Below are 14,213 nucleotides of genomic sequence, written 5' to 3'. Positions count from 1 at the left end.
GACACCTCCCCCTTGATTCCGTCCGTTCCAGCGAGACGCCGCATGCCGTTTCCAGGTCGCCCTCGACCATGTCTTCACATCCCTGATACCCAAACTAAGAAGGATTGTTGCAGACGCGGAAATAATAAAGTGTTCTGGTATCGTATCATAGGAATCATGGTTCATAATATACATTAGAATGCAGGTTGGCACCACCGCAAACGCCGTATATCTTGTGTGGTGGCACCGACCCTAGCTTCAGATTGAGGTGGTAGTTCCGTTCGTTGACGAGTGTCCGATTCTGGTAAGGGCGTCGACTGGTTTCCATGAGCTATTCGACTGCATAACCTTTCTTAGAACTTCGAGGGTGATCGGTATAGCTTCTTCGGGTGTCGTCCATGGTCCGAGTCGGTCGATAAGCTTGCCTATCGAGCCCCCGTCATCTGATTTAGAGCCCCCGTCGTATATACCCATGGCTCTGCGTGCGCTATCAGCCTGTCGCCAAGTCTCTTGCTGATCCTTACTATTAGTGAGCATTAGATTCGCAAACTCTTGATCGTGAGGATATGACCACACTACGCGGCCAATGTGTACAAGACAAATACCTTGAAGGCGCAAGATCAGCGCAGTCAAGGCATTGTGCCTAGCACAATCAGTCCTCGTCACTCTAAATAGAGCCAGTAACTCCCTTAGTGACCGTATCGAGCCCGGTTTACGTTCTATCTCAGCAGCATCGCTCTGTAGTTTAAAGCCGAATAAAAATGAAACCAAGCACTGAATACCAGCGGCAATAGCAACTTGACGATCGCGCTCCGCAATCCCATCCGTTTGCCTCTTCAAAACCGCATCTCGTTCATGTTTTAATTTGATAGCAATTTGTATTATATTTGTAGACCGTGACTGTAGCCTCTGCAACTTCTCTGGGTCAATAGGCGGGCGCCGTCGTTCAGGCGGTTGCGCGGCAGGTGTGAAACCGTTTGTAACCCCCGGAGTACCGGCTTGGGAGCTATTAGACGCGACTCGTGTCATTGCTGATGATTGTCTCGGTGGTGTTGTAGGGCGTGTATTTTCTGAGGTCTTCGGTCGTTTGATCGCTTCGCTAGCATCTATCGCGGGAATCGGTCGCTTACGTGCGGTGCCGGGTTCTAAGCTGTCGGAACGGTCGCGAGCCATACGCTCTTCTTTTTTGAGTAGATCGCTCTTCTTCTTTCCAACTGGAGGCAAGGCCAAGAGCCGTTCTACAGTTTTCGCATTTCGTTTCTTGTACTTCAATGTAACTATGAGCGAATCCCGCTGTCCTTTGTTGCTGTCCACATGGATGGTTTCTTCGCGCTTTGAAGGCTTCGCTGCTTTCTTCTGGCCATTAGGAGAGTCCGAAAATTGACTGCTTCTTTGACTCGATTCCTTGATGTCCTTTGATGGGGTAGATTTGTTCGTCCTTGCTAATTCTTCGAGTACAATGGGTGGGAGTGTCGGGGATAGAAGCGGTGGGATTTTGCGCTTCTTGGGACTAGGAGATGGATCACGATCTTCCCGACTCTTCTTTGGGGGTAACTTTAGGTTGTTTGAGTCCGCCGGCTTCTTCTTGGGGATAGGGCGTGTTGTTTTAGGATCATCATCTATATAATCCGACATATCTATGGGAGATAGTAAAGGCGGCACATAGGGCGCCTTCGAATTCGAATTGCTCTCTGTCTTCTTGTCTGTCATGTCTCTGTTTTTGGAGAGTTTCTGGGTTCCGTTTATATGAGCGCCAGGCTTGGGAGAGATTCCTTTGTGCGCTGTACTTGCTAGTGCTGATCTTCCATTGGTCATAGGTAGAGTTTTCGAGTCTTTGGTCAGTTTCTTTTCCGACGAGATCAGCCGCTCAGACTTTTGCGGCGTGTGATCTTTGATAGTACGTGAGCTCACGGAGTTGGGCGTAGCATTCTCAACTCTACTTCGCTTCGCCGGCTTGGAATCTTGGTCGACTTCTGCAAATCGTTTTTTCCTCTCCGGCGAAGGGCTACGATGACGACGCGCCTCAGCCTTCAAGCTAGCTTTCATGTCGGGCAGCCCCCTCCTGCCATCACGGTGGTCGTCCATATCATTTACTACCGGATCCGGCAGCTTCTTTGCAGGCGCATTCGCCTTGGTAGGCTGCGCAGGTGGTTTAGGCGGCTCTTCGCCGTCAGGGGACTTCTTCTTATTCTTATAATCTTTCAAGGACAGCTTCGTCTTAGGTTTATTAGGGTCGGTTTTCTTGGGTGTCGGGGTATCTGTCGCATTGGCAGGGTTTACAGGTTCTTCTCGGACGTCGAAGTAGGCTCTCGTAAGGAGAATCCCACGCTCGGCGTCACTAATAAATGTGGTGTATTGGAGAGGCCTGATGACTTGTTCTTCTAACCTCTTGTCATCTGTCTGTTCCCTGTATCGTCGCGTCGTATCAAGTGATAGGTAATGTGCTTTGAAGGGCAAGATGTTTTTAACTAATGTTTCAATCGTCTTGGTCGCTTCCTCCATGATTTTCTTTGTTCATGCAACTTCGAAACGTTGCACGCGAGCTTGGTGCTAGGATCATGAAAGAGAGAAAAGCGCGGTTACGGATTACAGGTTGTTTGCTGACTTATGTATCAAGGGACGGCGTTGAAGGTATCGTCAGGATTCGAGATGTTGCGATAAGGGATTTCTGCATTTTTTAGAGTTCAGCACGCCAGTTTCACTTGTCGTTATAGAATGGGTATAATGGGTAGATGGTAGATAGAACAACATATGATCGTAATATCCGAAAACATTATGATATGTAAATATTCAGGAAATGGTAAAAGATAGTTCAATTACCTAGCAGATAGGGATTGGTTGAATTGGGAAATAATGGAGATAGGTAGCACAGTACATTGTTGAAAAATAATATGATTATATCCAGGGCATGGGTACGTATGGAGTATGGGAATATGGGGGCATATGGCAGATGTACCTTTATGAAGAGGTAAGAGGTACTGGGTACTGGATGTATCGACTGACCTCAAAGTTCCCAGGTTGGGTGCGATGGTGACGCTGGCTCTTGCCCTGCACACCGCGCAACTCTCCCGTACGGCACAGAATAATGCAATGCAAAAATATGTAGCATGTAACAAATAATGTAGATAGACACAGGCTATTGTTGTCGCGTAGACATCATCTGCTGTCTTATCCAGCCTCCAATAAATCCTCGCGACATTCGGCCCGGCGCATCGCTCATCAAATTGTGGCTCGCGTCGGCGAATGATTACAAGAATAATAAGAAAAATAATAGGGACTAGGATGCGAATCGCGGACAGATGTTATGGCGAAGGAACAAAGAAGCGAGCAAGGGTGGGTTTAAGGTGAAGCTCTTCGGAGAAGGAAAGGAGGAAGGGAAAATAAAATAAAAAGAGTCGGGTTAGGAAGTCAAGTCAAGATAGCGTGCGTGCCGATAATTGCTGTTGCAGATGATGCGTGATGATCGGCAAGCGGGAAGATGTTGGTGAGAGTGCAGGTGGTGGAATACCGACCGCAAGTAGCAGTCGTCGTAGTGAGGTAGTAGGCAAGGTAGGAACGTCAATCTGGTCAAGGTAGGAGACGTAGCGGCACGCCTACCTTGACTACACAACAAAATGCAGGGATGTTCCAGTATGTGGGTTGCGGGTTATGGGTTGTTGCTTAAGCCTTAAAGCCTTTTTTCTTGGGGTGTTTTTGGTGTGTGAGGGACCGGAAGGTGGCAGAGTTGGTTCAGAATGGGCAGGGCAGCAGGGACGGGCGAAGAAGACCCCCAGTTTTGACCCGTCGTCACGTCGTCACCTTCCAGCTAATGTTTGCTTGCCGCTCACTGCTGTTGTCACTGTTGCGGCTGGCAGTTTCCTCCTTTTACGCTGACACTCGCGCGCCGGATCAAAACGTTAGCGCTAAAAGTGAAAAATGCCAGGTGCCAATGTGGGATTTAATGTGGCTTTGCGTGGCTTGCCGATGCAAGGATCCCTACACTCAAAAAGATACGTACCGATCTATAAAGTAAGCGTTCCCAAGCATCGGGATGATTTGATAGGGCCAAATGTGCTGAGATAAACCATTCGCATCACATCATTCACACCCGACTACGACCCTATCGTCTAGCTATCTAGGTATCTACGCGCACCTAACTGATTACGGCTTATAGCACCTAGAGGCGTGCTTCTTCCTCTACCGAGCTATGCATTTCCGACATGTACGATAAATCCGTTAAGCGAGAAATGTCTCTAGATGGGGAGCACAGCATGCGGTTTTCTCCATTGTAGATCTTTGGTAGGATCGGTTTACTTCTAAAATGTTCCACAGTCACCATCATTGGGCTTGCTCTTCAGATTGAGACGATTTGCTGTGAATACGGATGGGTACGTCTATAATTAGAGCCTTTGGCAGACAAGGCTGCAGGGGTTAGTACGTAACTTTCTGGTCTTTGGGTAATAAGGCAGGCAGGCGCGTGGAACAGGCAAGGCTAACGTGGGGTGCTTTATCGCGTATTGCAGTAAGATTCTTAAACCTAATATTTTTTTTCCTTGTTCAATATCCTAGAAAAAAAAAAGAACACAGCCGCGCAGTTTGTCAGCCTCATATTTCCAACAACAAGGTTATATGCAGGGATTCAAGCTAGGAGAAATATATGGATACATTTCTCCTTTTTCGATTTTTACAGTTTTCAAGTAGAAATACCTAAATAGACAGACTACAACATTTCTTTCCACCATATCCGACGAAATGGCAGACAAACCAAGCAGCCTCCTCCTAACGTCTACGTCGATGATCGTCGCCACCAGCATAGTAACCTTTTTATCGGGCTTCATATTCGGCGTATACTCGATCCGCGGCTACTTACTAGTCTCGCCGTCCCTAGCCTCCGAACGACGAAGCAATATCGACGACCCAGTAGAGAGCGATGAGTCCGATATAGACGACGACACTATCCTTGACCATGCACCTAACTGGGCGAACGGCGAGGATGCCGACCAACGAGATGGGTTGAAGATGCCCAAACAGAAGAAGTCTAAGAAGAAGGCCACCAAGGCAGAAAATAAAGAAGATAAAGCCAGCGCCAGTCCACGACAACCCCTAGCCGACGCACCCGCAAACGAGGAGTGCAAGCTAGTCCTAGTCGTACGGACGGATCTAGGCATGACAAAAGGTTCGTCTATACCCAATCTACCCAGAAGGAGCTCGCTCATACACTCTATTCCCTTCATTCCTCCACCTTGCAAGTAGAGTGGTCCGCTAACTCTCCCCCCAGGCAAAATCGCAGCGCAATGCTCCCACGCCACCCTCGCATGCTACAAAACCCTAACCAAAGCCGCAACCCGCAACCCCACATCCCCCGAAGCCAAGCTCCTGCAACGATGGGAGCGCCGCGGTCAAGCCAAGATCGCCGTACAAGTGAAATCCGAAGACGAGCTGTTAGAGCTAATGGGCAAGGCGCGGAGTCTAGGAATAACCGCCGAGGTGATCCAAGACGCCGGGCGCACGCAGATCGACCCGGGTAGCTTGACGGTGCTTGGTGTCGGGCCGGCGCCCAAGAGCTTGGTAGATCGGGTTACGGGAGGACTCAAGCTGTTATAGTGCGGTCTTAGGATATGGATTAATAGGCAGAATGGCGGCATGGTCGGTAAATAATGCGGGCATGGCAAGGCAAAGCATATAGACATGGGCACGATAGAGCGCAACGGATCACGAAAATGTATCTACAGACGGCATGTTTAAAAAAAACAGCCAACAATGAACTTGAAGATTTATATTGATATCTTTTTGGGGAGTTTCTCGTTGGCAGCGAGGTCCCTCTGGAGCAGTGAGACTTGCGTCTTATCTTCGAAAACAAACGCCGACTTTGTGAACACGCACATTAACCTTCTTGTTGCCAAGACCTATCCGCCTGAGCAACCTTACCTCTAGCATCCCATCGTTTCCCCATATCAAATACTCTCGAAGGAGCAACAAATACACCGCGTCAAAGGGGTATTCTGCGATCCATGTCTAATGCGACGACCCGGACATCCAGAGGTATATTACTGTCCTTATCGATATTAATGCCGGATCAGAAGCATGAACGGAATTTAAATTCCGACGCCATTCCAGCCACTTCCCGCCGGTCCTCGGCGAAATCTCCACTTCCAAACCCCACAAGCTGAGAGACGTAGCTGCCAAAAGGGCACGCTACAATCGAGCAGTAATCACAGACTATTGCTGGTGCTACGATTCTGCTGAGGGGCGAACTGATTGTTCGAGCCAAGCTTCCGTCTCTTGGATATGAGCTCTTCAGAAGGTGACTCGGAGGAAGCGGTTCGTTTCCCATCTAGTGGAGAAACCTTTACAATGTCAATCAGTTTTATATCCTTCGATATTATAAGAATTTTTTGCTCGAGACTTAAAAGCACGCTCCTCAATTGTGCCATCTCGTTCTCAACGCCGGTAATTCGTGCTTCGGTTTGCTGTCCGTATGGATTTAAGTGCTGAAGAATCCTCTCGGCCATCTGTTTCGAGCTGAGGTTTGTCCATTGGCTGTCTAACACTCGGACAGCCAGTTCTAGAGCGTCGAACCTCTTCTTGGCGTCGTCTATCTCCGGTTTGACAATCCTAACGAAATCTTCGGCACTAGCAGTTCCTCCGCGGCCGTTGCCTTCCTGAAGTCCCGTGATCTTCTTCTCGAGTTCCACAAGGCCAGTATTGACACGGTCAACTTTCCCCCCAAGCCTTTGGCCCTCTATAAACTCAATGCGGTTCTCAGAGCGGCGCAGATTCTGACTTAGCTGATCCGTAGTCTGCCGTAGGGCGTCAATTCGCGCCGCCACATCAGGATCTTTTGAGGGGACCATCACCAGACTTAACGTATTGACAGTTGATTGAAGATTGTCGACCCGAAGTCTCACCTCATCAACCATCTCGGCGCAGACATCACCAGAATCAGCAGCCACCTTCTGTGTGACCTCGATTACAGAATTGCACTTTTCTTCAACAAATGCCTTGGTTACCTCTGTGTGAGGTGTAACGTATCGTGTTGTTTCTAAGGCCTGAAGAGACGTTCCTATCCCCTGAGTCAATGTTTCACTCTTGTCGAGCCGGGAATTGACCAATTCCTGGAAAGATTGGAAAGATTGACGTAGGGATGTGATTGATGTCTCATGAGAGGGGACTTTGTTTTTGAAATCATGGTTAATCCACATTTCAAGAATCTCATTGTACGTCTCCATGTCGAGATCTTCAGCTTTCTCTATGCAACCATGCACTTTGCTCTCCACATCATCTATCCGACTCTTGAATGAGAGCGACTCCTTAGATAACCTGTCCAACTCATTCTCAACTCGCTTAACGGAATCTTTAGTAAGATTGAAGTCTGCGACTTGCTGTCTAAGTTCCGAGTTTTCGGATTTTAGAGAGGCATAATTAGACTCGAGAGTAGTATAATTAGACTCTAAAGCAGTGTATTTAGACGCGAGAATGGTGTGTTGGGACTCGAGGGTGTTATGTTGAGACTCGAGAGTGTTGTGTTGAGACTCGAGAGCGATATGCCTGGATTTCAAGTTGGTAAAGTCTTGATTTAATGCGACGAAAGCCTTGCTGGAGTTCTCCTGGCTGTTCATCAACTGGGTTATTTGCTTTTGTTGATCAGAATTTTGGTTCCGAAATTTCTCGAATTCGACCTCAAGCTTCGATACCGACGCCGTCTGGACCGCTGCCTGTGGATTGATGGGCGTGTGGGACGATAGCGCGCAGACAACTCTTTCCAGATTTTCCGCACATTGATCGTCGAGTTCGCCAAGTTGCTTGGAGATATCGTCGCGCTCCGCCTTCCCGCTTGTTTCAAACCGTTGTTTGAATTCGAGATATGGTGCGTAGTCATCAACTTTACCGCCGATCTTACTAAGTTCCGCTTGACGTTTCTGGTTCTCGTTTAAAAGCTTATAATTTTGCAACTTCAAGAAATTGCGCTTTTCTAGTATCTTGTTCCATTGATAAACAGCGTCAAAAACATCCTGCACTTTAGGATCTTTCGCTTTTGGAATAGTAGGCGTACTTGTAGAACTTGGTAGGTTATTTGTGTTAGATCTTCCAGCTCTATTGGCAGCTATTGAATAGGTATGTTAGAATATCGAATTAGTAGGTCGTTATCGAGAATCAGAACTCACCTGGTTCAATAGGGATATTACTAAACGCACTAGCAGAAGACTGAGTTGACGACGATGACCTTCTAGGTCTATCGATAACCTTCGTATCTATGTGAAGTCTCTTTGGTGAGTCCATCCTACCCTTCTTATTCAGGTGGGGACTCCGTGGAGGTCCTCTGGGCTCGCGGGGATCTCTCCTATCTCTCGAATCTTGTCGGCCCTGCTTCATATCGCGACTTTGGTCTCGTTCAAAGTTGTTACTGTAATCGCGGGATTGCCCTCTATCTTCATTTGGTTTATAAGACTCGTAGCGACCCTGTTCGTATCCATATGGGGCACGCCCAGTTTCATACGACATTTCGAGGTAAAAATTGAAATGAGTTTACCTCGTAACCAAAATGAATAAGGTTAACCCGCCTTTCTGCCACAACCCCGATTTCCTATATTCACAATGCGACTTCCTGGTAACCCAGTCACATATGGCAATAGCATTTCCTAAGGTGATTACAACTTAGGCCACTTCCAATCTAGGTGGTAGGGAAACTTATACGGAAGGTGGCCCGCAAAGAATTTCCCGCCTTAGATATTGAATTGAGTTCGAAATTAATCAAATGCCCTTTGTATGTACCTAGGTAGGTAATGTGCTTATAACTTTAGAAGTTATGTTTTGATGTATTTGGATTTAGAGGGAAATCAATAAATATTTCACTTCGAAACTTGTTGGTACCTAGTCAAGTACTAAAAGTACATGAGAAGACTTCAGGAGTTCCGAGTGAGTGCTCTCCAGTTAGTTCAAGTTGATCGCGGGATCTTGAGATCGGATCCCTGGGATATGATACCGAATATGGATATTTCCAAACGAAGAGTCAGGTTTGAACGTTTGATTTAAAGTTCTGATTAAAAATGATTGAGTAGTTGTGTAAGTTGGTGTAACGGACGAGTTGATATAGCAAGAATAATTGGTAGTAACCGGGTCTTTAGTGCAACTAGCGTTTGAATATTTGGTGTGTGCGTGACGGATTCGACCGCTTCAAACTTGGAAATAGATCCTGCAGTTAGCGATTGACTTGGACTTGGCACTTCCGGTGCTACGTAAGGGGGTTTGTAGTGTTGAATTTGTTCGTCGAGAACAAGGTATGACCGAATTAAGAAGAAATAGAAAGAGCGATAGTAAACGACCAAGTATGTTATGTTCTTTCCTCTCATTAGGTTTTATGTATAGTAACTTAAGGCAAATATGGGTCATGAAACGGAAGAGTTGTATGCATCCACATGTCTAGAGTGGATACTTACTTCCAAACGAACGACAACTGATATACACATAGAAGAGGCGATACAAGAACAGGACGGTGGATTTGCCGAAATACATGTGCATCTGGAAAATGTTGCCGTGGAAGGAAAGTAAAGGTCGACATGGCAGTATGGTCATGGTCATGTTTAAAATGGAAGGCACTCTCCAACGCTTATTTGGTGGGCAGGTTGCCCAGGTTGCCCCGGGATGCAAGTGTGGGCTCCACGCGCGACGAGACGTGACAGGCTCACAGATTAAAAGTGGCGAACAACCCTGAAAGTAAAAAAATTTATATCTGATTTAAATTGCTTTTAAAACACGTTCATCTTAAGATTTTGATATTTTAGCTCGGTAACTATACATAGCAGGTACTTAAGTAGTGAAAGTCCGATGTACAAGTGGGGGTCAGGCACGTATCAGGTGCCACTGCATTAACTATTATGCAGCGTATTAGTCATTTTGACCAATCGAAGGCGTTCTCATATTTTAGTGATCTAAATATTGTCAATTGATTGGATTTACGTAGGATTCACCGCTTGAAAGCCACACGAAGCGCCGGTTCCTTGGATGAAAATCCCATAGGAGGAATTTGTGATTAAGCAGCGTTGCGCCACATATCATGCAAGCCACTTCAGGGTTTGGCTAGTGTGAATACCAAGACATGTTGATTTTTGATAAGAACCGATAAGAAAAGTACTACGTGTGTACGTACCGTACTCGCGCATGTACTCCCTCCAGTAGCGCGTTCAATTTTCTAGAGCTAGGATTTACTGGTGCTTTCAGAAGCTCCATCCAGAAAATCAATTCAATAGCAAGGCTGACAAAAAGACGTCTTCGAAAAAGACAACATTGGAAACAACAACGCTGAAAAGGGAGGCAATACGCTTTGAAATAAACCATCCCTCGAAGAATTGAACCAATTTTCTACGATGGCTGCTGTAAGTACTGCACTTTTGCGTATACGCAATGACAACAAGGGAAGCTTGAGAAGCTAATCAACATCGCCTAACATGTAGCCCGTCGTGACCGTCGGCGAGACCAAAGAGCTACGAGGCCTCAACCTCATCGCCGCGCATTCGCACATTAGAGGCCTGGGAGTAGATGCCGACACATTAGAGCCTCGCACGGCGTCGCAGGGCCTTGTCGGCCAGGAGAAGGCGCGGAAGGCGGCTGCGGTTATACTTGAGATGATCAAGGTTGGCAAGATTGCAGGAAGGGCAGTTCTCATCGCTGGGCCACCAAGGTAAGTTAGGCTTACTCAGTATACGAAGGGATAGGCGCTCATCATAACCTCTACGTAGCACCGGCAAGACAGCCATAGCAATGGGCATGGCGCAATCGCTCGGCCCCGACGTGCCATTCACAACGCTTGCCTCGTCGGAGATATTCTCGCTCGAGATGTCCAAGACCGAAGCCCTAACGCAAGCCTTCCGCAAGTCGATCGGCGTGCGCATCAAGGAGGAGTCAGAGATCATGGAGGGCGAGGTCGTCGAGATCCAGATCGACCGCAGCGTAACGGGTGGTGCCAAGCAGGGCAAGCTTACAATCAAGACAACCGACATGGAGGCCGTCTACGACATGGGCGCCAAGATGATCGATGCCATGACCAAGGAGCGTGTCATGGCCGGCGACATTATCAGCATTGACAAGGGCAGCGGCAAGATCACCAAGCTCGGCCGAAGCTACGCCCGCAGCCGCGATTACGACGCCATGGGTGTTGACACGAAATTCCTGCAGTGCCCTGACGGCGAACTACAAAAACGCAAGGAGGTCGTACACACGGTGACCCTCCACGAGATCGACGTCATCAACTCGCGAACCCAAGGCTTCCTCGCCCTCTTCAGCGGCGATACGGGCGAGATCCGCAGTGAAATCCGCGACCAAATCGACACCAAGGTCGGGGAGTGGAAAGAAGAAGGCAAAGCCGAGATCGTGCCCGGCGTTCTCTTCATCGACGAAGTACACATGCTCGACATCGAATGCTTCAGCTACATCAACCGCGCACTAGAAGTCGACCTCGCCCCCATCGTAATCATGGCAAGCAACCGCGGGCACTCCAAGATCCGAGGCACCGACTACCGGTCGCCCCACGGCCTCCCCCTCGACTTCCTCGACCGCGTCGTCATCATCCAGACGCAAACCTACTCCCCCGACGAGATCCGACAAATCCTCACCCTCCGCGCCACGGAAGAAGAAATCGACGTATCGGCCGACGCCCTCGCCCTCCTCACCAAAATCGGTCAGGAAGCCGGGCTCCGGTACGCGAGCAACCTAATCACGACCTCGCAACTCGTATCCGCCAAGCGCAAGGCCAAGCAAGTATCCGTCGACGACGTCCAGCGAAGCTTCAAGCTCTTCTACGACCCCGCGCGCTCCGTCACCTTCGTCAACCAATCCGAGAAGCGACTCATCGGGAACGACGGCGCCGTCGACTTCGTCGTAACCAACGGCAACGGCGACGCCATGGAGATAAGCTGATTTCAGCGCGTTTGACGGGACTTGTTTAGTAATTAGTTAGTTAAAGGACCTTCCAGATGATTTACTTCTTCAGTGGCGTTGGGATGGGATACCAAAAACCAGGTAACGAAGGTAGCTTAGGCGAAAGACACCAAGAAAAAAAAGAGAAAGACCATACAAGCAAGCTACTACTGCTACTACTGCTACTTTTGACTGCTTCCTTACTACCGGACGAGATATTTACGAGATAGAAGAAGTGTATCATAGGTATATCGGCGTATGTGGAATTGCAACAACGGTGCGTTTCGAGTTCTACATTTCGACCTTTATCCTAGATCAAATCAAGTCAGAAGTGCAGATATAATGAAGATTGGACTATGAAACAAGCCCGAAATGCCTAAATAGCCATTGAGACATTGTAAGATACGACCAATCACATCACCATGCGAGTGTTAACGAGAAGCATCGATTATTTTTTTATTTCTTTGTGTCTTGAGTACTACTTGTGTCATACAGCCCAAACCAGAGCCCAACCATGTTCCTCAACCTTTAATTCAATGGTTCAAATGAAAGCCACCCGCACATTTTGACGCCGCCAGAGCTTTCATTCATTAGAGTCTAAGTACTAAGTAATTTACTTGCCGGCATCAACCTTGGCAATGTAGGAGAGGAGGTCGAGGACACGTCGGCTGTATCCCCACTCGTTGTCGTACCAGCTGACAAGCTTGACGAAGTTCTTGTTTAGGGAGATACCAGCCTTGGCATCGAAGATGGAAGAGTTGGTGTTGCCGTTCAAGTCGCTGGAGACAACGTCGTCCTCAGTGTAAGCGAGAACTCCTATGTAACGTTAGCATCCAGTCTATACTTTCAATCTATTAGTCGAAAATGAAACTCACCCTTGAGGGGACCGTTGGCGGCCTCCTTGATGGCCTCCTTGATCTCATCGTAGCTAGCAGCCTTCTCGATACGGATGGTCAAGTCGACAACGGAGACGTTGGAGGTGGGGACACGCATGGACATTCCAGTGAGCTTGCCGTTAAGGTCGGGGATGACCTTTCCGACGGCCTTGGCGGCACCGGTGCTGCTGGGAATGATGTTCTGAGCAGCGGTACGGCCACCTCGCCAGTCCTTGTTGGAGGGACCGTCGACAGTCTTTTGTGTGGCAGTGTAGGAGTGGACAGTGGTCATGAGACCCTCAATGATGGTGAACTTGTCGTGGATGACCTTGGCAAGGGGAGCAAGGCAGTTGGTTGTGCAGGAGGCGTTGGAGATAACGTCGGCCTTGCCGTCGTAGGTCTTCTCGTTGACACCCATCACGTACATGGGGGCATCAGCAGAGGGGGCAGAGATGACCACCTTCTTGGCACCACCCTTCAAGTGAGCCTTGGCCTTCTCGGTGGTGGTGAATACACCAGTCGACTCGACGATGTACTCGGCACCGGTCTCACTCCAAGGGATCTCGGAGGGGTCACGCTTTTGGTAGAACTTGACCTTCTTGCCGTTGACAACGAGGCCATCGTTGTCGTAAGAGACGGTTCCCTTGAAGTTACCGTGTGTAGAGTCGTACTTCAGCATGTATTCAGCGTAGTGAGTCTCGATGAAGGGATCGTTGATAGCAACGACCTCGATGTCTTCGTGCTCGACAGCATTGCGGAAGACGATACGACCGATACGGCCAAATCCGTTGATGCCAACCTTGACGACCATTTTGATCTAAATTTGATAAGAATTATATCAGCGACGATTTTGATTTATTGGTAGGAAAATAGAGTGTGAGATTTGATGTAGATGAGAGTTGGAAGTATGAACGAGGCCTTGGGAGATGCGAGAGAAGAGGTATTTCTATTCAAAAAATTTCATGAAACACGGCTTTTCCACGGTCAACAGAATCGATTTGCCACTTTCAAAAATAGAAATTCCCATCCCCGTCTCATCTCGGTCCTAATGCTGAGTAAAAGAGGCCCCGAGTCCAAACAAAGCCAAGTGATCCAGGTTGGCGGGGCAAGAAACAACAGCTCGTCGATGTGACGATGTTTTCCCCCTTGTAAGTAATGCAATGGCGGGGTAGAAAATGAGCTGGTGAGAGGGGTAGCTTAGCTCTTACCTGGTTCAAATGTAAAGATGGAATTTGTTTAATAGGACTCTGGTGATATCTCGATGTTTGATCAAGGAAAGATCAATCGAGAGAATGAATGAAAGGACAAGTAGGTTAGATTAAATAAGATGTTGTTGAGAGAAAGAGAGGGAATTTGGAGGGGTAAGAGGTTGATGATGGCATATGAGCGACATAAATAAAAAAAGGTTGAGAGACAATACCAAGAAAAAAATATGATGCAGCTAAGGCGGATGGGTAGGTGGGGTGC

At 48.0% G+C, this 14,213-nt stretch overlaps 5 protein-coding genes across 5 annotated transcripts; 2 read left to right on the top strand and 3 right to left on the bottom strand.

Annotated features, from left to right (window-relative positions):
* Nucleotides 1-50: 50 nt before the first annotated feature.
* On the bottom strand, nt 51-3,198 carry GGS22DRAFT_146568 (uncharacterized protein). Its single transcript, XM_047958902.1, has 2 exons — nt 2,936-3,198; nt 51-2,647 (listed from the first exon to the last, which is right to left on the bottom strand). Exon 2 carries the CDS (start codon nt 2,479-2,481, stop codon nt 238-240), a length of 2,244 nt encoding a protein of 747 aa, XP_047818583.1. The 5' UTR covers nt 2,482-2,647; nt 2,936-3,198; the 3' UTR covers nt 51-237.
* Nucleotides 3,199-4,533: 1,335 nt separating this feature from the next.
* On the top strand, nt 4,534-5,766 carry GGS22DRAFT_146550 (PTH2-domain-containing protein). The gene is made up of 2 exons (XM_047958901.1): nt 4,534-5,134; nt 5,237-5,766. Exons 1-2 carry the CDS (start codon nt 4,711-4,713, stop codon nt 5,560-5,562), a joined length of 750 nt encoding a protein of 249 aa, XP_047818582.1. The 5' UTR covers nt 4,534-4,710; the 3' UTR covers nt 5,563-5,766.
* A 173-nt stretch (nt 5,767-5,939) lies between these two features.
* Nucleotides 5,940-8,729, bottom strand: GGS22DRAFT_146547 (uncharacterized protein). The gene is made up of 2 exons (XM_047958900.1): nt 8,124-8,729; nt 5,940-8,062 (listed from the first exon to the last, which is right to left on the bottom strand). The coding sequence occupies exons 1-2, from the start codon at nt 8,458-8,460 to the stop codon at nt 6,171-6,173; spliced, it is 2,229 nt and encodes a 742-aa protein (XP_047818581.1). The 5' UTR covers nt 8,461-8,729; the 3' UTR covers nt 5,940-6,170.
* Nucleotides 8,730-10,142: 1,413 nt separating this feature from the next.
* On the top strand, nt 10,143-11,902 carry GGS22DRAFT_146536 (TIP49-domain-containing protein). The gene is made up of 3 exons (XM_047958899.1): nt 10,143-10,331; nt 10,410-10,636; nt 10,695-11,902. The coding sequence occupies exons 1-3, from the start codon at nt 10,323-10,325 to the stop codon at nt 11,869-11,871; spliced, it is 1,413 nt and encodes a 470-aa protein (XP_047818580.1). The 5' UTR covers nt 10,143-10,322; the 3' UTR covers nt 11,872-11,902.
* Nucleotides 11,903-12,313: 411 nt separating this feature from the next.
* On the bottom strand, nt 12,314-14,179 carry GGS22DRAFT_164263 (glyceraldehyde-3-phosphate dehydrogenase). Its single transcript, XM_047961504.1, has 3 exons — nt 13,955-14,179; nt 12,747-13,563; nt 12,314-12,687 (listed from the first exon to the last, which is right to left on the bottom strand). Exons 2-3 carry the CDS (start codon nt 13,555-13,557, stop codon nt 12,485-12,487), a joined length of 1,014 nt encoding a protein of 337 aa, XP_047818579.1. The 5' UTR covers nt 13,558-13,563; nt 13,955-14,179; the 3' UTR covers nt 12,314-12,484.
* Between the last annotated feature and the right edge of the window lie 34 nt (nt 14,180-14,213).

The sequence above is a fragment of the Annulohypoxylon maeteangense genome, assembly GCF_022496945.1.
Source record: "Annulohypoxylon maeteangense strain CBS 123835 unplaced genomic scaffold GGS22scaffold_9, whole genome shotgun sequence".
NCBI lineage: Eukaryota > Fungi > Ascomycota > Sordariomycetes > Xylariales > Hypoxylaceae > Annulohypoxylon > Annulohypoxylon maeteangense.
This window is presented reverse-complemented; position numbering and strand designations above follow the sequence as displayed.